Source organism: Babylonia areolata, chromosome 13 (assembly GCF_041734735.1).
Source record: "Babylonia areolata isolate BAREFJ2019XMU chromosome 13, ASM4173473v1, whole genome shotgun sequence".
NCBI classification, from domain to species: domain Eukaryota; kingdom Metazoa; phylum Mollusca; class Gastropoda; order Neogastropoda; family Buccinidae; genus Babylonia; species Babylonia areolata.
Window position 1 is genome coordinate 12017740 of NC_134888.1, and position 26439 is coordinate 12044178.

The following is a 26439-nucleotide window of genomic DNA, read 5'->3' on the forward strand; positions in this document are numbered from 1 at the left end:
TCAAGTGGCAGTGTCTGTGTCACGTCGGAGACCAACAACACAGCGTGACCGTGGGTCGAGCAGGACCACACGCCAACGACCAGGAGTAAGGGGGCGTGGTAGAACATCTGTGCCAAGCCCTGATTTGTTTCAGTGGGTGTTGTACTACATGAATGATCCCTGCTGTCCTGCAGAATGGCTTCCAAATTTTACTAAGAAAACAGGTAAGAGCTCTGTGTGTGTGTGTCTGTGTCTGTGTTTCTGTGTTTGCACATGTATTTCACTGAGAGAGTGTGTGACTAATATTAGGTTGCACTCATTTTTTACATGGACAGATCAGAGGTGCACTGTTCATTCACTAGCAGCATATAAAATTATGTGTGCATTGTATCAGACAAGTGTAGGACATTGAAGAGTAAGAGAAGCATATTTATTTACCACACAAACATTTCATGTCAGTTTTTTCTTGTGAAGCTTATGGAGATACACTGTGTAAAACATACCTGTGTAAAAATCTTTGTTTTTGCTATTTGTGCACTTCGTTATTAGTATGATATCTTTTATTTGTGGTATTTATCATTAGCTGATGATAAATCAGCTGTTATATAATTATTACTGATTGTATTTTACTTTTTTTTTTGCTCATGAGTTTCAGGTGTCCTTGTCAGCACTGACAACTTCCATCCAGTGGACTTCTTTATGCTTTTCTTCCCAGAATCAGCATTCCAACTCATGGCTGACCAGTCTTATCTGTATGCAGAGGAGCTGCAGTCAGACGTCACTGAACTCAGTCAACATTCAAGAATGAATGCTGCCAAAGACATCACTGTCCCTGAAATGAAGGCATACACAGCACTTCAGATCGCGATGGGGCTGTGTTGTAAGCCTGAAATCGAGGACTACTGATGGACATACTGGCTGCTCAATCTGCCATTTGGAACCATAATGTGCAAGAAGCCATTGTGTCCCACTCTGTGCTTTGAACTGTATCATACTGTGGAGAGGGGTTAGGGGGTGCACGGGAGGGGTAGTATCTCTAGAGGGGGGGCTTGTCACGCAAGCATGCGGCAGCGCCCAACCCCCGGGCAACAGCTTTGACAGGCTGGCTAAACTAGGTGAGGGTAGCCGACGGGTCTCAAACCCTTCGTGAGCAAGGGCTTGTCTACCCCAAGCATGTGAAGACTGGATCCGGCGGACTCTGTGGAAGAAACCTTCATGGTTCAACGGAGAGGAAGGCGGTTGCAGCAGAGCACTGTGGAGTGCTGAGGGCAGGATGAGGCACATAGGACATCCTGGTCATCCACTGCATCCATCTCCAGTCGTCTTGACCTCATCTTGCCACTGGATACAGACGGTCTCGGACAAGAGAGTGAGGTCGACGGTGCGCAACTCCTCCTCACTATAAACAAAGTCATCGCGCAAGTCATCAGTCATCCTTCATCCCATACCATCAATTTCCCCAAGCCCAGTGGCAACAGGCAAGCGATGAAGCGACAGGTGTGGGTACACTGGCAGTCGTAGCCGCGGACCTGCATACAGGTGGCTCAGGCCATAGGGTCGTTTTTCACCGACTGGAGCAGCGGTGGAGATCGGCAGCCCCCAGAGCAACTGAGCAGCCCTCTTCAGGACAGCACTGCTCACCTCCATGGCATGAGGAAGGGGCTAGAAAAGGTGCCCTAAACATTGCCTGCTCCACACCACCCTAGTCAGCATACCGCGGCTGACGGGGACCCTACTCAAGCGGTCGACACACAAAGGAAAGAAAGAAGAAAACAAGGAGCACCCCATTGACCATTGCCACATGGAACGTGCGTACGCTTCTGGACAGAGGCAACTCCGACAGACCACAGAGACGCACAGCACTCATTGCGAGTGAACTAGCCAGGTACAACATCGACATCACTACCTTAAGTGAGACCAGACTGGCAGAAGAAGGCGAACTCTGTGAGCGAGGCGCAGGCTACACCTTCTTTTGGAGTGGTCGTGGACCTGAAGAGAGACGTGAGGCTGGAGTTGGCTTTGCAGTGAAGACAACCCTTGTTGGCAAGCTGGCTGGCCCCCTGAAAGGAGTGAATGATCGCCTGATGACGATGAAACTCCCTTTATGCAATGGGAAGAAGTTTACCACCATTGTCAGCGCCTACGCGCCCACCATGACCAATCTGGATGAGATCAAGGACAAGTTCTACGAGGACCTGAATGCTGTCATCACCACTGTTCCCAACGCAGACAAGCTCATCATTCTTGGTGACTTTAACGCGAGAGTTGGCTGTGACAGCACCTCCTGGGAAGGCGTGATTGGGAAGCATGGGGTTGGTAACTGGTACCCGTAACAGGACGTCATGGATGCATCCTCGCTCTGGGCATTGGCATCTCATCGACTTTGTCATTGTCAGGAAGAGGGACAGGTAGCATGTACGAGTCACGAGGGCCATGTATGGCGCCGAGTGCTGGACAGACCACTGCCTTATCGTCTCCAAACTCAACCTCCGCATCCAGCCCAAGAGACGGCCTCAGGGCATGAAAGCACCCAAACGCCTGAATGTCAACAAGCTGGAGCTAGGCAGCATCAAGCAGAGCTTTGCTGACACCCTGGAGGAGTGCCTTGAGTCCACCGTGCTGGACAACCAGAATGTGGAGGCAGCATGGGGCGCACTGCATGAGACGGTGTACAACACTGCCATGGAGTGCCTTGGGCCTTCTGCCAGGAAGCACGACGACTGGTTTGATGAGAACTGCACTGAGATCAAGCTGCTGCTGGAAGACTAACGCCAAGCCTACAGATCCCACATTGAAGATCCCAAGTCACAGTCAAAAAAAGACATACTGAAGAGCGCATGCAGCACCATCCAGCTGAAGCTGCGGCAGATGCAGGATTCCTGGTTGAGCAACAAAGCTGATGAGATCCAGGGCTTTGCAGACAGGAACGACATGAAGAACTTCTATAACGGCCTGAAAGAAGTTTACGGTCCCACCACCTCCAGATCTGCTCCACTCCTCAGTGCTGATGGTTCTACCCTAATCACTGACAAGGACGGGATCCTTGAGAGATGGGCTGAACACTTTGACAGCGTACTGAACCGCCCTTCCACCATCAATGATGAAGCCATCGACCGACTCCCCCAGGTGCCAGTCAGTGAGTCGTTCGATGCCATTCCAGCTTTGCAGGAGACCCAGAAAGCTATCCGTCTGCTATCCAATGGCAAAGCCCCTGGTTCAGACTCCATTCCAGCTGAGGTCTACAAAGAAGGTGGTATGGCGCTGACTGAGAAGCTTCATCAGCTATTCCAGCTCATCTGGCAGCATGAGGTAGTTCCACAGGACTTCAAAGATGCTTCCATCATACACCTGTACAAGCGCAAAGGAAATCATCAGGCCTGTGACAACCATCGTGGAATATCCCTGCTGTCTGTCACAGGCAAGACTCTGGCCAGAGTGCTACTCAACCGTCTCATAGCGCACCTTGAGCAATGTCTCCTACCAGAGAGCCAGTGTGGCTTCCGCAAAGAATACGGGACTATCGACATGGTGTTTGCTGCCAGGCAGCTCCAGGTGAAGTGTCAGGAACAGAACGCTGACCTTTACTCCACCTATGTCGATCTGACCAAGACCTTCGATACTGTTAGCAGAGATGGCCTTTGGAGAATCATGGCGAAGTATGGATGTCCCAGAAAGTTCATCACCATCATACAGCAACTACACGATGGGATGCTGGCCCGAGTCCAAGACAGCGGAGAGACTTCAGAACCATTCCCTGTCTCCAACGGAGTCAAGCAAGGATGTGTTCTTGCCCCCACCCTGTTCAGTCTCATGTTTTCAGCCATGCTGACAGATGCCTTCAAAGACGCTGACGTAGGCATTGGCATCAGGTACCGCACAGATGGCTCACTCTTCAACCTCAGGAGGCTTCAAGCAAAAACCAAGGTGAGGACAGACACCATCAACGACTTCCTGTTTGCTGATGACTGCGCTCTCAATGCTGCCTCCGAAGCTGACATGCAACACAGTGTCGACAAGTTCTCTGCTGCCTGTGACAACTTTGGCCTCACAATCAGCACAAAGAAGACTGAGGTGATGCACCAGCCAGTTCCAGGAAAGCCTTACGTTGAACCAAACATCTTCATCAACGGGCAGCAACTGAATGCGGTGGACAAGTTCACATACCTGGGCAGTACACTCTCTCGCACAGTTGTCATCGACGATGAGGTGAATGCCAGACTTGCCAAAGCCAGCGCTGCCTTCGGCAGACTCAATAAGAACGTTTGGAACAGGAGAGGCATCACCCTGGAGACGAAGCTCAAAGTATACAAGGCCATAGTTCTCACCACACTGCTCTATGGATGTGAATCATGGACAGTCTACCAACGCCATGCCAAAAAGCTGAACCACTTCCACACCAGCAGCCTCAGAAAACTTCTCGGCATAAAGTGGCAAGAGAAGATCCCTGACACAGAGGTGCTCACTCGTGCAAACTTGCCCAGCATCTACACCATCTTGATGCAGGCCCAGCTGCACTGGGCAGGCCATGTAGTTCGCATGTCAGACCACCGGCTCCCAAAGAAACTGCTGTATGGCGAACTCCAACATGGCAAGTGCTCCCATGGAGGCCAAAAGAAGCGCTTCAGAGACACTCTGAAAGCTTCTCTGAAGGCCTTCAACATCAGCCACGACACATGGGAGCTGAATGCAATGGACAGACCAAAGTGGCGTTCAGCTGTCCACAAAGGCGCCAACAGAATCGCTGCAGCAGAGCAACGCAGACAGGCCAGGAAAAGCCGTGCCAGCAAATCCCCGACAGCCACCACCATCCCCTGTCCACACTGTGTCAGAACCTTCCGGGCGCAGATTGGCCTGACCAGTCATCTGCGCACCCACAGAGCCCAACCCACCCACCCTCAGGATGACTAGATGGTCCTCGTCGATCCCGATGGACGAACCACTGTGAAGGGCTACAGGAAAGCAGCAGCAACCAGAATTCACGGTCTCCAACAGTGAACAGTTCAGACCTGTGTACATATTTGTATACATATTTTACCTCCATTCTTTTATTTTCTGACTTTAGTAGTAGTTCAGTTTCATCAGATAGTTGTAAAGTGTATATATAGTTCCACCACTATAAGATATTTCAAGTGAGGACACTGTGAAACCTTCAAGTGATGTGACAGAAATCATCATTTTTCTACAAAAACTCAAGTTCATTTTGTGTTTCCCATGGATTAAATTCTGGATTACACCATTACATGGGAAATATAGTTGTACTGAAGACTTCAGTTGGTGAGTTTGCTTTGTTTTCAACTGCAGTGCAGTGATGTTTGTGTTGAACCTGTCTTTGTTTGCGTCTGTAATGTGTCGCAGTGCAAAATTTGTATTGAAAAAAACAAAACAATAATTAACACAAAATAAAAAAATATTTCACTTGTACCAACATTATTTATTGCTCCAAAACACAAAACATCCATAATTCCTCTTTCTTAACTCTTTCGTTCCTATTTTTCTATGAACCATTACTCCCCCTTGTTCTGAGATCCCTACCATTCGCATATTCCCTTCATTCCTGGATTTAGAGAAGAGAAAGAAAGTATGAAGCAGGGTTCTTATTTTGGAGGCTTACGGTAACGCGGCTCATTACAGTACACTAAGATTGTCATATACTGTTGTGTTCAGAATTGATGTGAGAAGTTGTCTGAGACCCTGTTGACAATATAGGGTGACATCTCTGGTGACACTCAGGTGTAAAACAGGTGACTTTGGGGTCAAACACAATGCATACAACTACGTACTACATGCAGGACAGTGTTTTGCTTGCAGAGTATGCACATCATGCAGGTACTTACCGAGTAGTGCCTCATATGTATCTCAGTGCCACACTGCTAGTCATATCCACGAAAAACTGTCACAATTGTCACTACTATTGTCCTTATCACATGAATGATTTGAACTTTGTCTCAAAGAGAACATATGCCTTTCACTACACTAGCAGTCACTGAGCCAGAATCAGTTCATTATCTACACAATTCTTGAACAAAAACTATTCAGAAACAATACTGTCTCTAAATATGCATGTCCATGTCACAATCATCACGTAATATGCCACACAAAGGTGACACGTGTGTGATATACCTTGAAGCAGTCATGCCAGTTACTGCACAAGTATACACAACAATTTTTTACACTTCTTACTTTTTTAACTTTTCATCACCCGCTATCTGTGCTTCTGTAGCAACAGCTAATTGCACTCTTTCCTTGTCATTCATTTGAAACAGATCGAAATCATTATCTGTTAGAGCGTTGTGAAACTCATCATCAGAAAACTGGTCACAATCCGAACTTTCTACACATTGTTTTTCTGTGCCCGTGTGTCTACACAGCACATCAGCAAGAATGTAGCGGCGCCCACTTTCCCACGGCCTAGGGAGGGGGAAGGGGGTGTCTGGCATCCATTCCACTCATAAACACTGCCCCGCTAGTGACCCGGTCAAGGATAGATGACGCGCACTGATGACGCGACTCGCGGGAAGTTCAAAGTGCTTACCGCGAGAACCGATTTTCCGGGCTGCAGGAAGGAAAGGGGGAATTCTCTGCTGCACGGTTTTCCGGCCTCCAGGAATGAAAGGTAAAAATCCTGTAAACTGGAAAACCGTGCTGCAGGGATGAAAGAGTTAAAAAAAAAAAACAACCAGGAAGTTATTTGGTTCAAAAACAAAAAAGTTATAGTAATTTGAAATCGGTAGGTGTTATTTCTTGCTCTTGGAAAGCAGCTGGCCCCAGGGAGTGTTGCACTTAAACTCACTGGCGATGAAAAGGTTAATATTATAAAAAGTGTTTGAACATCAGTTTTTGTAGATTAATTGAATGTGGCTTCAAACAATGGGTGCATGATATGAACAAGTGTAACCAAAAAAAAAAAAGAGAGATCATTTTCACTTTGAAGTTGCAGATTCACAAATGTGGTTTAAGCCTTTCACTTCTGACCAGGGATGTAACCACAGTTTTGGAGTAAATGCATGATCAAGTGTCCAGCCACTCATTTCCATGTGCTTATCTCCCTTGCAAATGGCAACTGCCTTGATGAGTGTTTGAAGCAATTTCTCTGCATGTTTTGGCTCTATTTTGATGCGTTATTTTGTTTTTTTGGGTTTTTTTTGTTTTTGTTTTTTGTTTTTTTATACATCAATTCGCTTTTGAGTGTGTCAACATGGCTGCCAGAATATATAGTACAGAAGAGGTGGCTAGAATTTTGTTTGATTTTCCACACAACATCAACAAAAGTAACAATGAAAACATGATAGAAAATTAAAGTAATGTTGTTGGTGATCATCTGAAGTGATTCTGGTTATGCTGATGATGATTACATACTACAAGGTACATCAACAGGAAGGGGGTGGGGTCCTATCAGAAGTGGGTGTTGAAAAAACCTAATATTTCAGCTTGAAACCTTAATTTTTGGGTTTTCATCTACTATGAAACCCTCCAGATGAAAGCTTCAAGCCAAAATATTGTTTACAGTGAGTTTTTGTATTATATTGTATTGCAAGAAACATCCAACTGCTTCCTGGACATTCAAAACTGGATGACCCGAAATAAGTTACAATTGAATGCGGACAAAACTGAAGCAATGATCATAGGAACTAAACAAAAACTGTCTTCCATCACAATTGACACAATCAAACTTGGCAGTACATCCATCCCTCTTTCCAGTTCAGTCAGGAACCTTGGTGTTGTCCTTGACAATACACTGTCCATGCAAAAATTTATCAGTCAGACATGTCAGTCCTGCTACTGTCAACTGCGGCGCATCAGTGCCATCCAGAAATATCTGTCCACTAATGCAACGTCTAGACTTGTCGTTTCTCTCATTCTCTCTCGCCTTGACTACTGTAACTCTCTATTGTCTGGTTTGCCTGCTTCATCCATTCAGTCCCTTCAGCGTATACAAAACTCTGCTGTCCGACTCGTCCTCAGAAAGAAAAGATCTGAGCACATCACTCCTCTTTTGCAACATCTCCACTGGCTCCCTGTCTCACACCGAATAAAGTACAAGATCAGCACTCTGTGTTATTAATGTATTCACAAAACTGCCCCTTCCTATCTCTGCGGCTGCCTTCACCTCTACACTCCATCTTGCTCACTACAATCGGCTTCGGATCCACTCTGTTTACGCATACCCAGATTCAAACACTCAACTGTTGGCCGCTGTTCTTTCTCTGTCTCTGGACCTTGAAATTGTAATGAACTTCCTCTTTCGCTTCGTCAAGTCTCCACACTCAGCTCTTTCAAGTCTGGCCTTAAAACCCACCTCTTCCCAAAATAGTCTCCCTTGCCTGCCTCTTCCTTGTCTTTAGTTTCTACAGTTTTAGAGTTATGCATGTGTGTGAATGACTGGTACGAAAGCGCTTTGATTTGTCTCTGCACAAGATTCAGCGCTATATAATTGCGATCGCGCCTTAATTTTAGCCCGATCGCCCAATCGAGCTACATAACCATGCGACCTGTTGGAAGGCATAATTAGACAAACAACAAGGACGCCAAGGGGTCGACAGACAGAAAGAAATACGAAAAAACTTAGCCGTATGCGGAGCACAGGAACAGGTGTCGAGATGGCTGCTGGAAAAAGAGGGCGCTGGCTAGCGGGACAAAGGGGAGGTTACCTACTTCCGGGAGGTTATCGGCTATAGTTGCTCTCTTTTTCTCTGCATAGGCGGATAGTAGTTTGCACAGGACAGGAATGTCAGACCCCTGCCAGAGTCTGCACAAGTTGGGTCACGGTAAGTATGTTATTTAAACGTAATTTTCGATAGAAAATTTCCTATTTGGTGTCATATACTGTACCATGTCAAACTGATGCAAACTAGGCCTATCGGTTTGCTCTGCTTGGCCAAATTTTGCGCGGCTAACAGTGAAAAGATGAGCTGTCTTGCCCGGTCCGCTCTTAGCCAATCAAACACCTCTAAAAGCTATAAGCGCTGGATCATTCCTGTGGCCAAGGCTCTCCACGCCATCTTGTCAGGTTTACGCTCTGTCTCGTCTTACGCTTTTTTTTGGGCTATTTAGTGTATTCATTTGGCCTTACTTCACTGCATGTGGCTTGTCTGTATTGTATTCTTACATTCTGTGTACTCAATTCAACTCGGCCCCCTCGATTCGTTCGTTTTTCTCTACCTCTAAGTCGATCCTGTCTTTCCTTTCTCTGTTGGGGGTCGGATTTTTGCTGGGTGCCTAAGCGCGGTTACCATGCCCCGTATGCCATCCCACGAAGGCAGGGATCATGAGGCTGGGATTGAGACTCGGAAAGAGACTCTCCCAGGCCCGGAGCTCATGATTCCTCCTGATACGGACCGTGGCGATACGTCTTTAGACGCTGATCGCGGAGGCGACTCTCGTACCAGTAAAACGGTCATGAAGGGGACCGGGGGGAAAGGGGTAAGAGTGTCGCCTCCAGAGGTGTCCCAGCACGAGGCAGGGAGAGGGGGGAGTGGCAAGTCCTCTCTTTGAGGTGGGGACTTACAGCTAGGCGCGAACTCCCAAGGGGAGGCCGCGCCCGGCCGTTACCCGGGTCCCCACTCGGAGACGGCCCTCAGGGGCCCCATTGCTGTTCCCCCTCCTCCCTTCTCTGTCGACCCTCCTTCCCCACCTCCTCCTGGGGGGGGGGGGGGGGGAGAAAAATTTGGTTCTGGGGGGGGGAACTCTATTTTGCCCACCCCAGGCCAAGCCACCCCAGTCTCCCCACGGGAGGGGATTCGGGGCGCATGGCAACCTGCTCTGCAGGTCTTCCCGCTATCCAGCCGGTCTCCCTGCTGGGGGTGGCCCGCGCGTGTCAGGCGGTTCCAGGCAGTCAGCCCGCTCATCTTCGGGCGGGACTGACACCCAAGTCGGACCTGACCTCCCTCCGACTTGGCCAGGTTTTTCCCTTCATGGAGGTCAAGGTGCCAATGACCCTTGGGGTTGGGGTCACAGGATGGCTGGTGCCCACGGGTGGTTACCCCCATTCTACCCGTACTTGGGCGCACCTATGGTGCACGCTGGGTTGCCGGGATGACCAGGGGCCAACCCCTTGTCCACTCCCCACCGGACCCAACCCAGCACATCTCACAGGGTGACACACGCAGCCCCGACAAGTGGGATCGACTTCTTGTCGGTCAGGTCGAGCTCCTCAACCAATATTGCCACTCAGTCCACAAATCGGTCCTCTGTCAACCCACAGGTGACCTCCACGGTCACAACGGCCTCCTTGTCAGGACCGACGGCTGCCGAGGGGCCCCGCTCAGCCTGGGGGAGCCTGCAGTTCCCACCTACCCAGCCCTTGGTCCTACAGTGAGATGAGTGGGTGTTTGTCCCCTCACAGCACTCGTGGGTCCCTCTTGCATCCAGGGACGCCCTCTCTGAGAAGGTGTGGCACCCACCATCCCAAACATGGTTGGACCTACGGTCCACACGCTGCTTCAGGCGTCAAGGACATAACAGCTGTGACCATGGTCCCTGCTTGGGATCGTCCCAGCTCATCCCGCTGGGCTGACCACAGCTCACAGGACGCCCCAGTGGGTACATCCACTTGGGATGGCACCCAGCAGGGGATGGACTGCGAACAAGAGTGGGAGTCCCTGTCTTCGGATGAGGACGAACAAGCGGATGAGCACTCTTCGCCCCCATCCCAGGGGGACAGATTGAGCCCGCGCCTCCCTAGGGACCAGCCTGAACCAAACTCGGACTTTGCCGAGCTCAAACTGACCCTCCCCAATAGTGTCACGCATGCTGAATCAGTCCCTCAGGCTACTTTCTTACCCTTGACCTCCTTAGGCCATGTGACTCTAACTCCAGAACCACAAGGCGACTCAGAGTGCCAGAAATGGCGCAGGAATGGCTTAATAAGCCAGCCCGCACTGTCAGGGGTGCTGCTTCCATCCCTCCTCCAGGCAGGGAGTCCCTCTCTGCCCCGGGCGCTTTTTCCCTGGGCAAGTTCCTTAAAGATTCCTCCAAGGGAGGGGTGTGGTCCTGGCACCACCTTCCCCACTTCAGCTACTCTATCCTTTAAAACGTTAGCAGAGTGGGACAAATTGGCCCGCCGCTGCCTCCTCGAGGTTTCCACGGCTTATACCTTCTTCGACGCGTTCCTCCACAGGGCCAATGAGCTGTGGGAACAGCGTCTGGTTAATCAGGACACGGGATCTCCTTCCTCTGTCCCGCCTGGCCTCTTCACCAACCAGAGGTTAAACACTTTTGGCAATAGGGTAGCATCTGGTCTCACGGCAGCTGCAGACACAGCTACCAGCCTTCACTTCAATACTGTGCTAGCGTGGCGTGATGCCGTTCTCCGCCTCTCTAACATTCCAGTAGAGGAGAGGGCTGCCCTGCGGTCCATCCCAGCACAGCAGCACTCCCTCTTCAGCCAGTATGCACCCCATTTTGTCAGCCACAGGGCAGAGACAAACAGGGAGGTGGCCTCATATTTAGCCCACACCTCCCAGGGGCGCCAGGGTTCTTTGCCATTGAAGAGACCGGCCACCAGGGCCCCTCCATATACCACGCCACCTAAGTCAAAGCGGCGTGCGCAGAATCAACGGCAGAGGAATAAACCACCTCATGTCCGTCCAAGCCGACCGGCCATGCCCAAGGCCAGAAGGCAGCACCCCCAATGACTGGGCCCCGATTCAGCACCGCCAGTCGTTCAGCCCCTCCAAGTAGGAAACTTGTCCCGGCATGCACATCAGTGGCATGCTCTGGGACTCAACGACTGGATTGTATCAGTGCTAGAGTTGGGGTACATGCTGCCTTGGGTGGAGGACCGCCCCCCTCTAAGATCCACTCCCCCTCCTTATGTGCCCAGCTCAACGGAGCAGGAGAGCGTCTTAGAGAAAGAGATATCGCACCTACTCCTCATAGGGGCGATATCTCAACTCTCGGACCCGGGCCCCAGTTTTTACAGCCGGTTGTTCGTGATTCCAAAGGTCTCGGGAGGGTGGAGACCAGTCTTGGACTTGTCCCCCCTCAAGAAATTCCTCCCTAAAATCAAATTCAAGATGGACACACAGGCACAGATTCAGGAGACCATTCAACAGGGCGATTGGGCTACCTCTATCGATCTGAAAGATGCTTATTTTCATATCCATCCGGCATCCCGTCGGTACCTGAGGTTCGTGTGGAGGGACAAGGTGTTCCAGTTCTCGGCCCTCCCATTTGGTCTGTCCCTTGCCCCTTTCCTGTTTACCAAGGTGGTGCGGGAATTGGTGTCCATCGTCCGGTCAGAATCCATTCGGCTCTGTGTGTACCTGGACGACTGGCTTATTCTGGCCCAGTCGCAGGCCCTGTGCCAGAGTCATACGGCCAGACTTCTAGACCTTTGCTCCCAACTGGGCTTCCTCACGAACCAGGAGAAATGCGATCTGTCCCCAAGTCAGTCCTTCGACTTCTTAGGGATGAGGTTCGACACGCGGTCCATGATAGTCTCTCCAACGCCAGATCGCTGGGACCATATGGCAGGCCTCCTCAGCCACTTGCACCATTCCTCCCAAGCAACAGCGCGGACACTTTCTTCCCTCCTGGGCATGATGGAGTCCATGGCACCTCTTATTCCCCTGGGCAGGGTTCTCAAGCGCCCTCTTCAGAGGGCACTGAGGTTACGGTGGTCCCAGAGCACTCAGCCATGGGATACCCACATATGTCTGGGCGAGTGGTTCCTCGAGGTGACATAGAGTGGTTAATCACCCATCTTCGGACACAGGGGGTGCCCATAGCCCCACCTACTCTTCAGGTGGCACTCTTCACAGATGCCTCCTCCCTAGGCTGGGGAGCCCACATGGACTCACTCCATGCAGCAGGGACTTGGTCCCCGGAGGAGCGCCTATGCCACATCAATGTTCTGGAACTGGAGGCAGTTCGCAGAGCTCTCCTGCACTTCATGGGGGAGTCCACTGGCAAGACATCCGCTTGTTCACGGACAATACGACGGTCACGTGTTACTCAGCAGGTCCAAGAGTGTCATCCACACAGAGTGGACCCTGGACAAGGACACCCTTCAGGGGGTGTGGGAACAGTGGTTTCGGCCGATGGTGGACCCTTTTGCCACAAAGTTCAACAAGAGACTTCCCACTTATGTCTCTCCAGTCGCCGACCCAGAAGCGTGGGCAGTGGATGCTCTCTCTCTAGACTGGAGCAGTCTGATTGCCTACGCGTTTCCTCCCTTTCCAATTTTGTCCAAGGTGATACAGAAAGCCAGATTGGAACGCCTGCAGCTGATCCTCATTGCGCCGAAATGGCCAGCCCAGCCCTGGTTTCCAGACCTTCAGTCCCTGACACATGCTCCACCCCTGGAACTTGAAACCAAATCTGTCTGATGAGGCAGCCTCGTTCGGGCATTCCTCACTCCAATCCTCAACTGCTCCACCTGCACGTGTGGCTGCTGTGCGGTCGGAACTGTCAGCATCACCATTGAAGCCTTCGACCCCTCGGTCGGCCTCTGTGTCGGCTGCGCTGACCCACGGGGGTGCCTCCTCTGACCTCCTCTCCATAGTCACCAGAGCAAGGAGGGAGGGAATGGAGACTTTGTATGACTTTCGCTGGAAGAAATGGTTGCTCAGGACATTCCCCCTACTAACCCTGCAAGCATGCAGCTGGCCAACTTTCTTGCTCACTGCTCCTCGGTTCTCAACCTGTCTGCTAGTTCTGTGCGAGGGTACAGGTCTGCCATCTGTACCACAATCAAACAGCAAGGTGGTCCCGCCTTTGAAGCGGATTTCCTGCTCAGAGAGGTGGCTAGGGTGCCTCTCTGAAGGAAGCTAGAAACCCCAGAATAGTGCCCCTCTGGGACTTGTTCCTGGTGTTGGATTTCATTCGAAAACAGCCCTTCGAGCCATTGGGGACTATTCCTTTTGACTTGCTCACCCTCAAGACCACTTTCCTTCTGTTGCTGGCCACAGGCTGTCGTAGAACTGAGATTCATGGTCTTAGTGGAATGCCACAAGATCTGGCCTACTACAGAGATGGCTCCATCACTCTTCATTTCCTTCCAGAGTTTCTGGCTAAGAACCAAGACCCCGAGGTCCCTTCCCCCTCTCTGAGGGTCAGACCTTTGTCTGATATTCTTGCCCAAGATGATGAGGATAGGCATCTCTGCCCTGTTCGGTGTCTCAAATACTATTGGGATAGGTCTCGCCATAGGCTTTCTTCTCAGAGGCGTCTTCTCATCTCCCTCAATGAGAATTACAAGAAAGACATCGCTCCAGGCACCATTTCCCGCTGGGTTTCCCAAGTCATTCGTAGAGCCTACTCTCATGCACACACGGATATCAGCTGTCTTAAACCCAGAGCACACGAAGTGCGGGCCATAGCTACTTTGGCTGCTTTCCAGCACTCAGTGCCACTGCAGCATGTCTTGGAGACAGCTTTCTGGCGGTCTGAGAATCCCTTCATCAACTTCTACCTCAGGGATTTCTGTATGACCAGGGCTGACGGTTCCAAGGGGATTTCCTTTGTCGCGGCTAACACTGCCGTCTCGGTTACAAGGGCTCCCCATACAAACCAGTAGGTGTTGCCCTCCTCCATTTGCTTTAAATTCTGCATCAGTTTGACATGGTACAGTATATGACACAAAAGGAGGAGTTTGTATTATACTCCATGTTTGGTGATACATATACTTATGTCAAACTCGAATGCCCGCCCGTCCGTCCCCGCGTCTCCGCCGTGGTTCTCATGGGGCATTTTCTTCGATGGCCACGGAATGATTCAGCGCTTATAGCTTTTAGAGGCGTTTGATTGGCTAAGAGCGGACCGGGCAAGACGGCTCGTCTTTCCACTGTTAGCCGCGCGAAATTTGGCCAAGCAGAGCAAACCGATAGGCCTAGTTTGCATCAGTTTGACATGGTAAGTATATGTATCACCAAACATGGAGTATAATACAAACTCCTCCTATTATTATTTATTATTATATAATATTTGTTGGTGTTTGGGTGGGAGGGTGTGGTGGGTGTATGTGAGTGGTTATGTATAGTATTTATGTTTAAAACAACATGATAGTACAGGAAACAACATAACTGCATGTTGGTGTTGTGTCTAATACATTTGCTACTATTTTAGCACTATTTCCACCTGTAAAATAAACAAACTTGACTTTTCTTCTATTTTTTCAAAATATTCTGAGGTTTTTTTTCCTTCTAAAAATCTGAGTTAACTTCCCCTGATTGGGAGTTATCTCATCGTGTCAACATTGAATTTATGATAATTCTGTTCTCCATTAATTTTCCTTCAAGAAAACATATACATACTCATGTGCTTGATTTTTAAATTTTGCGATTTTTTCAGATGTTGGTTATTCTTTTGCAAAAATCACAGATAGTTCCGGAAGTGAAAGGGCTAAGTGTAACTCAGGGGATATATTCTTTGACTTCTGCATTCTAGTCACCATGCCATATTGTCAGGTTAGTGTCACAAAGTGTGCAGTCTGCTGCATTGACTCTGCCAGACTATAGATTCTCCTGCAGGTCCTCCACTTCAGGCTGATGTCCAATGTTTGTGGCACTTCTTAATGTTGGCAGTCGTTAGTCTGTAGTGGTGTTTGTGTATATGTGTATGTTGCCATGGCATTGGCAGTGACCACTCTGCATCTTGAACATGTGACCTATTGCTCTCTGTTCAGGTGTGATACGCCATTCATCTTCTGTGCCAACATTTGAGTGATTTTTCATGAGTGAAAGCTGCTCAATAATACTGTTTTTACTTCTGCATGGGAGACTGAGTGATCTGATTTGTTCAGCTTATCTGCTCCTTCTTGTACACTCCACAGCGCGATGGGATCCTCTGTAGGACTGGGTAAGTTTGGCACTGAGTTTTGTAGTTCCCTTCCAGTGTCCTGCACTGTGTGGTGTCAGTGGTGTGGATATCAGACACGTTGGTCTGTCATGTGGTGTCAGTGTTGTAGATGTCAGACAGGTTGGTCTGTCATGTGGTGTCAGTGGTGTGGATGTCAGACAGGTTGGTCTGTCATTGAATGTCAGTGTTGTAGATGTCAGACAGGTTGGTCTGTCATGTGGTGTCAGTGGTGTGAATGTCAGGTTGATCTGTCATGTGATGTCAGTGGTGTGGATGTTACTAAGTGGGTGAGGAGACAGACAAGATAAGGGAAGAAATATATAGCGAGTTTGCTTCAGTCTTCAGTCTCTCACTCTCTCAGTAAACAGAAACAGAAAACAGACACAAGGAATTTTCCCCTGAGCCAATTATAATTATTAAGGCAAAAAAAGCATTTTTTTTTCATTCACTCACTCTCTTCACCTTGAAAGAAATTATTTCAAAAGAACCAGGAACAAATGTCTTGACTGTCACAAGTCAATTCTCTCTGTGCACAATATCTTGATCCAATCCCAGGATCGAACTCAGTCCTAGGCCGGCCAGTTACGTCTACTCACAGTAGTGTCAATGTCCACCCCACTCACTCGTGGGAAACTCGGGCACCTCCTCCTCAGTGAACATTCCAGTTCAACATGGGGCCCCTCCACTCTATGGCTGGTCAACATGGAGCCCTGACAACACCTTTTCCATGTTTTTAGCTCTTGGCCCACTCCATTTAAATTATTCCTTCCGACACTGAACGAGCATTCAACTAATCCTCTTTAATGTTCCCCCTTCATTTACTGTCCCCTTGTGTTATTTTCTTATATTTGCTATCCTTTCACACCACTCATGCATTCATTTTCCAGTTAACAATACAATATTCATTTATGAGTCACTACGTCTTATAAATTACACAAAAAAGTATTAATTTATCAAAAAGCAAACATTTCAAAACCAACAGCAAAAACTACTAAATTCTCAAACTATTCAATCATAAGTTGAATTTCAAATAAAATAATCCAGCAACCAATCATTGAATAAACAATGAAATAAAAACTTAATTTTTTCCCCACTTGATGTTCGGAACAGTCAAGGCACACTACATCTCACAGACACACATCACCCGAGCTCTGATGCATTCAGACTGACGTTACAGCACATACATATACGCACACACACACATGAACATGCACAGTTCACGATTCACCCACACTTACCACGTGCAAAACATTTTCACATTCATACAGGTATTCTAAATGTACAAAAAATATTTCTCGTTCTTCCTCTGGCCACAGGCATTCGTAACTCACTCTGTCACAGTGGATGTTAGGCACGTTGGTCTGTCATGTGGTGTCAGTGGTGTGGATGTCAGACACGTTGGTCTGTCATGTGGTGTCAGTGGTGTGGATGTCAGACACGTTGGTCTGTCATGTGGTGTCAGTGGTGTGGATGTCAGACAGGTTGGTCTGTCATGTGGTGTCAGTGGTGTGGATGTCAGACACTTTGGTCTGTCATGTGGTGTCAGTGGTGTGGATGTCAGACACTTTGGTCTGTCATGTGGTGTCAGTGTTGTAGATGTCAGACACGTTGGTCTGTCATGTGGTGTCAGTGTTGTAGATGTCAGACACGTTGGTCTGTCATGTAGTGTCAGTGTTATAGATGCCAGACATGTTGGTCTGTCATGTGGTGTCAGTGTTGTAGATGTCAGACACGTTGGTCTGTCATGTGGTGTCAGTGTTGTAGATGTCAGACACGTTGGTCTGTGATGTGGCATCAGTGATGTGGACATCAGACACGTTGGTCTGTCATCTGGCATATTAATGAGGACCAGGTAGTTGTTGATCATCCAGTCCTCTACTGTCCTCCTGTATCCCCAGCTGGGACAGTATGCACTCAAGTCCCTGGCAATAAGAAGCCCTCTGTCTTTCGGTGGGATGGTGTGCAAGTTTAGGTCCTTGTCCAGAGGGCAGTAGCTGTTACCTCTATGATTTATCTCTCTGTGAAAGCATGTGAAACTCACTGCCCTCACTGTATGAGTTGGATATGGTGGCGCTTCGCGAGGGGGCAACACGCAGGTGTTAGTGCTCTGTGCTTCATCCTTGTTTTTGCTGTCCTCGCCCTGTCCTTGTGCTTTTATTCTCTTCAGTTTGCTTATAAAGCACACAGAAGTACTGACAATGCTATCCTAACTCTCCTTCATAATGCTTTCCTTCATTTGAATAACACGGGATCTTTCGTTCGTATCCTTTTTGTTGACTTCTCTTCTGCTTTTAACACAATACAACTTCATCTCCTTGCCCTCAAACTGCTAGGCATGGATGTTGATCCGAAGCTTACTCTTTGGATAGTAAGTTTTCTTCTCAATAGAACTCAGTCCGTCCGCTTTCATTCTGCCCACTCTTCTCTAAAATCTACTTCTACTGGTGCACCCCAAGGTACAGTGCTGTCCCCTGTTCTTTTTACACTGTACACAAATGACTGCAGAGGCACGGAGGAAACTCCTGTCATAAAATATTCTGATGATTCAGCAGTTGAAGATCTGTCCAACTCTGATGCTATTTATTTCAGTGAAATTAAAAAGTTCTGTTCCTGGTGTGAGAAAAACTATCTGGATCTCAACGTATTGAAAACAAAATAAATGTTAATAGATTTTCGGAAAGACCCCTTGCCTGTAGCTGACCTTGTTATTGATGGTCAAACAGTGGAGAGGGTCAATGAATATAGATATTTAGGGACCATCTTAGACAATAAGCTGACTTTTGACAGAAATGTTGATTCCATTCATAAGAAATGTCAATCTAGAATATTTTGTTTACAGAAGCTTAGAAATGTTGGTATAAATTCAAATATTCTTCAAAGTTATTATCGATGTTGTATCGAGTCCGTGCTTACAGTTTCATTTATGTGCTGGTATGGAAGTTTGGGAGTGAGGAGTAAGTGTGTTTTGAACATGTCATGAGTGTATGCAGGAAAATTGTGGGAGTGAAACAAGCTGGTATGCAAGAGCTGTATGAAAGTCGAGTGGTTAAAAAAAGCAGGCAGATAGCAACTGACGACACCCATATTTTAGCAAAGTATTATGAGCTATTGCCATCAGGACGATGCTACAGAACTTTTAAGCTGAAATCCAGAGCTCTGAAGACTTTTATTCCACGTTCAATCCACCTTTTAAATTCTTGAGAACTGTGTCCGTGCATGATAGGCTGTACCTTGTTCAAGTTAAGGTGTGTGTGTGTGTGTGTGTGTGTTTACTGAGCTTAAAACGTGACAACTGGTTATAACGAATGTGCAATATGTAGGAAGAATAATGTGCAATATGCAGGATGAATGTACAATGAATATGTCTAATGCTAACGTCCATATTCTTAATATATTTCTGTTTAATAATTACGATGTAATAATTAATTGCAGTGTTTTTAAAAGCGAATATGTGAAATGCTTTTATTTGAGAACATATGTTTATTACTCTTGTTTAATCAAGTTATCCGCGCGTGTGGGGTGGGTGGTGGTGGGGTTGGGGGGGGGGGGTTTCGGTGCGGGTGTGTGCTGATTATCTGGTTGTGGTTTTCCACAATTCATCTTTATTCTTATCTTATCTGTATGTTGTAATCAATGTGCAGTATAGTAGGCTATGTTTACAATTATATTCAAATAATGTTTCTTAATTCTTTCTGTTTTTACATTAAGCTTACTAGTTATTACCTGCAGTGTGTGGATGTATGTATGAAACGATGTATGTGATATTTTTTACATTTGTATCTTCGTAATATTTGTAGGGGCTGTTGTTGGCTTTTGCAGTTATGGTCCCCATGTTGTTTACTTGTTTATGTTGTGATAATGCACCTGACCAAATTTCTCCAGTTGGAGATAATAAAGTTATTCTTATCTTATCTTATCTTATGATTACTGGATAGCAGGGACAGTGTTCCCGATTCCTGTGATGGGTCCTTCCTTGTGGCAGTTTGTTCAATCATATTGAGAGAATTCATATCGCCAGTTCAGTTCAGTTACTCATGGAGGTGTCACAGCATTTGGATAAACCATTTTCACCACATCCACTGAGCAGATGCCTGATCAGCAGCGAAACCCCAGGCCTCGAGGAAAAAAAGAAGAAAGAAGGATACATAAGCAAATAAATGGGTATGTCATCAAATTAATGAATAACTAAAGTAAAATAAACAGATAAATGAATAAACAAAATAATAATGAAATAAAATAAAAATAAGTAAGCAAATAGATAAATATGATGTTGACTTTGACAAACTTAAGGTTTGTCTCTCTGGTGTCTTACTGCTTATCCCGTCTGTATTCCACTGTGTGAAAAGAAATTGTTTGATTGACTGACAGAGTAATAACATGAGGCTGATCATAGGCTGATGTCTGTATAGTCCTGTGACTGTAGCTTGGAATAATAACTGGGTGTACCTTCTTTTGGTGGAGGATCCAACACACTACCTGCCTGCTTTCTTCTGGTGCATTCTGACAAAAGAAAGCATGGCTATGATAGTTTTGATGTGCATACATGTCAAGCCTTCCCTCATTGGTTAGGGTCTGTCTGTTACCCACACCCAACATACTCCAAGATGTAACTGCCCTTCCTGGTTTTGTTTGCTTTCTAATGCAGTGTTTCAAGATGTACCTGCTGCCATAACTATCTTCTGGGTTTTTGGAGGTACAGTTGAAAGTTGAGTGCCAGCTTAGAACCAAAGTTGGGCCAGCTGTCCTGAAAAGGATATGTAAAAAACTGTGTTCTCCAAAGTGTGTTGGTTCGATTCTATTCCAATAGAGAGAGCGGAGCAGACAGGGGATATTGGATCAACTACTGATGCACTCACTCACTTGCAGTCCTCACACCAATAGCAGGGCCACATGGAGTGGGTTTTATAGAGTGTTTACTTTACGATACAGCACACATACTAAGCAGTTCACCCTACTCAGCAAAAGCAACACACACTAAGGCAGCACACACTGCCTACTTCAAGTACTTCCTACAAGCAGCACACAGTAAAAAGTTCACCCTGCACCTAAAGCAGCACCTACAAGCAGCATCTACAAGCAGCACACAGCCCAACAACGATTTCCTTGCACCTCACATCACGGACCAGTCAGCCAGCCTGTGTCAGTCAGTTTTTCTGGGAGACAGCTAAGAACTAGCTGTGCTGAATGGTTTTACTCCTTCCCCACAACATACTGTGCATACTAATGCCAGCTACAACACTCACTCCCCCAACTAGTTGAACTGAAATAACCAATCTTTTCTTGTCTTTGTGACGCTATGTGAATGACTGACAGATTCACTGCTTAATCCTGATTCGTCCAGTTCAACAGATCTGATTTGCTACAACTCTACCCACTTGGCTATACACATTCTATAACGACAAGTTCACCCGTTTACGTCACAAAGAGATTGGGGAGACAGGACAATACAACTCTCGGCATGTTAGCCAGCATGATCAAAGTTCACATTAGCATAAATTCTCCCTAGCTTACGTTCCGAAGTCCTGCCATCTATCTCAGCTGCGTTCGTGAAAGGGGAGATGGGGAACGACTTAAAAGACAGGCCTCCACACAGGATGTTCCGACATGCCAACACTAGTCTGTTTCGAACACGTCGACATCTAATTCAGCACGGGGATTGCGGCAGACCTCACACAACCGCACGTGTTCCTACAGCTGGGACGGGTGACTTGGCGTTGCTGACCAAAGGCTGCCGACTAGGGAGTGGGGGTAAGGGGAGTGGGGGGCGGGGCGGGGTGTGTGGGTGTGGATGGAGGGAGGGTGGTGCAGTGTCGGCGCAACCTTAAAGACTGGACTTTGGATAGAGCAGGAAGGGAGATAAGAAGGGGGGGGGTGAAGGGATGGGGAGGGAAGGGGGACAGAGTGTGGGTGGTGGGGGGTGACACTGCTGGCACACTATAACAGATACAACAAGTATAACAAGTGTCTTGTCATAAGTACTACATGGACACTCTGACACACCCAGTGGTATTTAAATCTGCCACCCCTGAAACCACTTTGACAATGGAGAACATAGACTAACCACATAGCAAATAAACTGTCCAGAATTCAAAGGTGAAACAGAAGTCGTCCAAGAGATGCCCTGAGCACGGTGCCAGTCATGGAAGCACACATTGTTACCCCCTCACATCAGCATTTGTGTCCATTCAATTCACATTGATGAAATTTGATATGCAGATGCAGAAGCAAGAGCTCTTAAATTATGAAGTTCCTGTGTGGAGAATTTGTCTACCAAGACCAGTAGTGCTTTTTACAGTACTGGACAGTTTCTTCAGTGCTTTCAGAAGATGATAAGAAAAAGCCATTGTCACTAAATCATCTGCCTTATAAAGATCTTGTGGGAAAAGGCTTTGTAAGCAGACAGTGCATGCATTCAAAACTTTGATACAGTGCTTAACCAGTTGAGTGTCTATAAGATGTCAGTTGACGTCATGCAAAAAGTGTTGCCATGATGCCCATAAGACATCCACTGACGTCCTGCATGTATTTTGATTTTTCCTTCATCGGACTTTGGTACAATGAACATAAACAGACTCTGAATGGTTAGCTTAACCCCTAGGCTGCCTATATGACTAGATAACTCGTCATGGCAAGCATGTATGCTTCGCTGCCACATTGACGAGATAACTCGTCATCGAAATATTCTGACTTTTCCTTGGTTTGCATTCACTTCGTTGACAAAAATAGTGGTAGATTTAGCCTGGGGAAAGCCATCTACATCATGAAGCAGTCCTTTATTTGAACGCTTTGGTTGGGTCACTGTCCCAGTGTTTGCCTGACTTCTCTCCTCACTCGTTCAACAAAATGTCGGACTGACGCCGTGCTCAAGACATGCGATTGTGACTAACTAAATCAACCAAGATTTCTTTCTTTAGCTGATGCTCAGAAAGAACTGAAGCGTAAATTTGAAGGAGAAGACAGTGCTGAACATTTATAGGATGATTTGATAGAAAATAAGGGGAGCAATCAAGAGAGTGGCCAAGATGCGACTATCAGTGAGTGATGTTGGCTGTACAGATGGTAGCAGATGACAGAACATGACCAAATTATTAGCAGGACACAGAGCGAGCGATATTCTTGGCACTCAGCCAATGCGGTATGATGAGAACTGTTTAAAGTGACCGTGTGAGAGGGGTGAAGAGGAGGGGGGTGGAGACAGAGGGGGTGTGGCCTCACATCCATGTTATCACTTGGAGAAGTCACAATGCATTGTGTATCAATCTCTTAATATATATATTTCTACTCGTGTGTATATATATGTGTATATATATATATATATATACGAGGGTCATTCAATAAATAAGGTGAATTTTTCGGTCTATATATATATATATATATATATATATATATATATATTGTGGTTGTTCTAGTATGATTTTGTGTTTGCAGATATCCATTTGTCCAGAAAATATATTTTTGTGCAAATTACCTGACTAATGTTTGTAATGAACAAGTTGAAAATGTGACAAAAAACAAAACACTGATTTCAAAACAACAGCATGTCACTAAAAATGTATAAAATGGGAAAACAGCATGTGTTTTGTATTCTTTATTCATTTACCTTTCAGAAAATATATACTTTTATGGGTCTTTCTCCAATAACAAAGAGCACAGAATTTTTGGAAAATTTATACCTGTTTTTTGGGGAAAAAGCCCTGGCAAATAGATTTCACTTAAATTTTATTTTCATGGCAGCTAAAGGGTTAATGTGTCTGGATTATAAACATACTGCTTAAGTGAGCATTTGTCAGGTGGAAGACCTCTTTTTTCATAATAATGATTTACTTACTGGACAACTTGGAGCATGTGTGTAAAGACCAAAAAGGCATCACCAAAAAGGCATCAAGACACTTTGTCAAGTGAAGACAGTGGTCCCAGCCATCTGTTTTACACAACATTGCAAGCTGTGCTGATGATTGTGTATAATGATGAGAGATGGATCTGTCTTGTCTTACGATTCATTGGAACTTGAAGGTGATGACAACGACAGTGGCAAAACTGACAGTAAAATTCAACACTTTCTTCAGTCCATCTATCCAATCAGACATCATTTCTGAGTAAGTGACCATGACTGACAGTGAAGATCCACCACTTTCACATAATTTGAGAAGAGGGGGAGGAGAGAGAGAGAGGAGTAGTGTAGGACAATAGATGAAAAGCCAGACAGAGGGTGGGGTAAGAGGGTGTGGCCAAGCTGTCAGTGTTCATGCCTTTTCACAGTGATCAACTGGTGGGAATAGCAACAGCCATTCGATTATCCACAGTTTTCTTGAAACCAAAGGTTGACATGTGATAGATTGGGATCATGTGTTTTTAACTTTTTCACACTTTTTGTCACTGATCAGTTGACCAATTTATTTATAGAGGAGACAAACTGGATGCACAGCAGACATTTTGTCAGATCAGTTACAACCAGGAGGAACGGAACATCATCAAAGCGCACTCTCCTCTAAAGGAGGGCGCTCTTAGGTGTGAGAAAGCTTGACGGCTCAGGTTCTGAGAACATGATAGACTTTTTGTCTTGACCGAACACACATATGTCATTGCTGGGACTGTTAACTATTCACTTACATGGCTACAAGTGTTGTGATTCTTATCACAAACTTAATATATGCCGTTTCATTTTCTTTTGCAGGTATTATCAGACAATAAGCACACTATTTCCAACTGTATTTTGTTTGTTTTCTTTCTGGGTGTCCTTCTATGAAGGCGATAATAGACTTTCTGTAATGCATAAAAGTTATTATCCTCACTTTGAAATGCCTGAATAGTTATCTAGATTGAAAATAATTGAGAAAAAAGCCAATTTAGAATCCACATTCATTTTCCTTCACAAAAAGGTTTACTTTCATTCTGTATCACTTGTAATTTTTGTGCTGCAATTGAAAAACAACAACAAAAAACAACCCCAAATCCTCAAAATTTCCTGGCAAGAGGACAGCACTTTTTTAAAAACAAAATTCTCGGGCACTGAATGCGTTAAACTTTACTGTGCATTTAGATCATTTTCACAAATTATTACTTAATCTGTGTGGGGGTGGGCATGTCATTGATGTTTTTTGATTGGTTAGTTTTCCAGTAACCATTTTATTGTTGTTGGTTTGTGTGCAGAAAATTGAAGGGAACACTGTGCAATTTGTGAATGGAGAGAAAGCAGAATTTGACAAGATTGTGCACTGCACAGGCTACAAGATTGACCTCCCTTACTTGTCTGAAGATGTGCAGGCACAAGTCCTGGATGAGCACTCAAATGCTGTTCGTGTACGTGAAGTTGTCTGTTAGTTGTACAGTAGGTTAACTGAAGCATTTATCTAGTTCTAGACAGATCCACTGTTTCCAATATGGCATGAACATCATGTATTGCGTTCTGATACAGAAATGTGAGGAAGGTGGCAGAATGGTTTAAACACTTATCTGCCAATGCAGTGTCCGTAAGGTTCTGGGTTGGAATTCCAGTTTGCAGTTTCTCTCAAGTTTGACTGGAAAATGAAACTGAGCATCAGGTCAGTTGGATGAGACATTAAACTGAGGTCCTGTATGTGGCACACACTTTGAGCAATGAAAAAGAACCCATGACAACATGAGTGTTGTCCTCTTCCAAAATTCTGTAGAAGAAATCCACTCCGATAGGTTAAAAAAAAAAGAAAAAAAAGCAAAAAAAAAAAAGCATTCACTCAAGGCCTGACTGTGGTGTTGGTTTATACTGTTTATCAGGCATCTGCATAGCAGATGTTGTGTAGTGTATATGACTTTATCCAAACACGGTGATGACTTCATGTGAAACACACAGAAACACTCTCTTTCTCTCTCTCTCTTCCGCTCTCTCTCTCTGTCTCTGTCTCCCTCTCTCTACCCTTTCAGTTAGGGGCCTTGGCCTATAATGAATAAACCAGTCATTCATTCTGTTTCTTTCCATGTCACACACACACACACACACACACACACACACACACACACACACATACACACACACACATATATATATGTATATATATATATATATATTTCAAATACAAACATTCTGCAATGGAACTCTCATTCTATAGCCAAAAAGATTTCATGTTCAGTTTAGTATTTTGTGTCTCACAACTTTAGATTTTGGGCTTCTTCAGTCCTTCAGTATAAACAAAAAATATTCTGTCCAGATGGTCTGGCAGCTATTATCCACGGGTACATATTTCAGATAATTTTGATTTGTCTTAATGGTGAAGGCCTGAACTACTCCACAAGAACATCCCCAGTACCCCCAAATGTTGTGTCCATATCATTTTTTGCCATTATCGTTAAACCATAATCAGTTTTGATTTTGATTAAACACTGCCACTGTGTATTTACCTAAAGGACCCAATAATGAGAATACTTAATGGTTGGGAAATTTTCAAGACCAACAAGACATGGGGGTGATTTTGATGATCATGCACATTTCTTGAATAACTGGAAGCACATCGCTATTAGTAGACTGATTGATAATATAATACACTCCTAGTTAAAATTACTGATTAGTGGATTTATCACTCAAATCCTCAATGCACCAACCCACAGTCCTTTAGCTGTATCTCCATTACTTGTCTATATTCAGACATTATTATGCCCTCATAAGATGGGGAAAATTTCCTTGCGAGC

General features: G+C 46.1%; 2 protein-coding genes across 3 annotated transcripts in view; both read left to right on the plus strand.

Moving 5' to 3' along the window:
- The window catches only part of LOC143288830 (uncharacterized), a 1330-nt gene extending 373 nt beyond the window's left edge, over nucleotides 1-957 (plus strand). Inside the window, exons 1-2 of the mRNA XM_076597475.1 lie at nucleotides 1-203; nucleotides 635-957. The exon at nucleotides 1-203 is cut by the window's left edge and continues 373 nt beyond it. Of these exons, the coding sequence (XP_076453590.1) occupies nucleotides 149-203; nucleotides 635-885 (306 nt within the window). The 5' untranslated portion in view covers nucleotides 1-148 and the 3' untranslated portion in view covers nucleotides 886-957. The remainder of the gene's footprint in view (nucleotides 204-634) is intronic.
- Nucleotides 1-26439, plus strand: part of LOC143289059 (flavin-containing monooxygenase 5-like) — an 89451-nt gene that overhangs the window by 34887 nt on the left and 28125 nt on the right. For both annotated transcript variants that reach the window (XM_076597875.1, XM_076597876.1), the window contains one exon: nucleotides 24928-25077. In XM_076597875.1, coding sequence (XP_076453990.1) covers nucleotides 24928-25077 — 150 coding nt within the window. The remainder of the gene's footprint in view (nucleotides 1-24927; nucleotides 25078-26439) is intronic.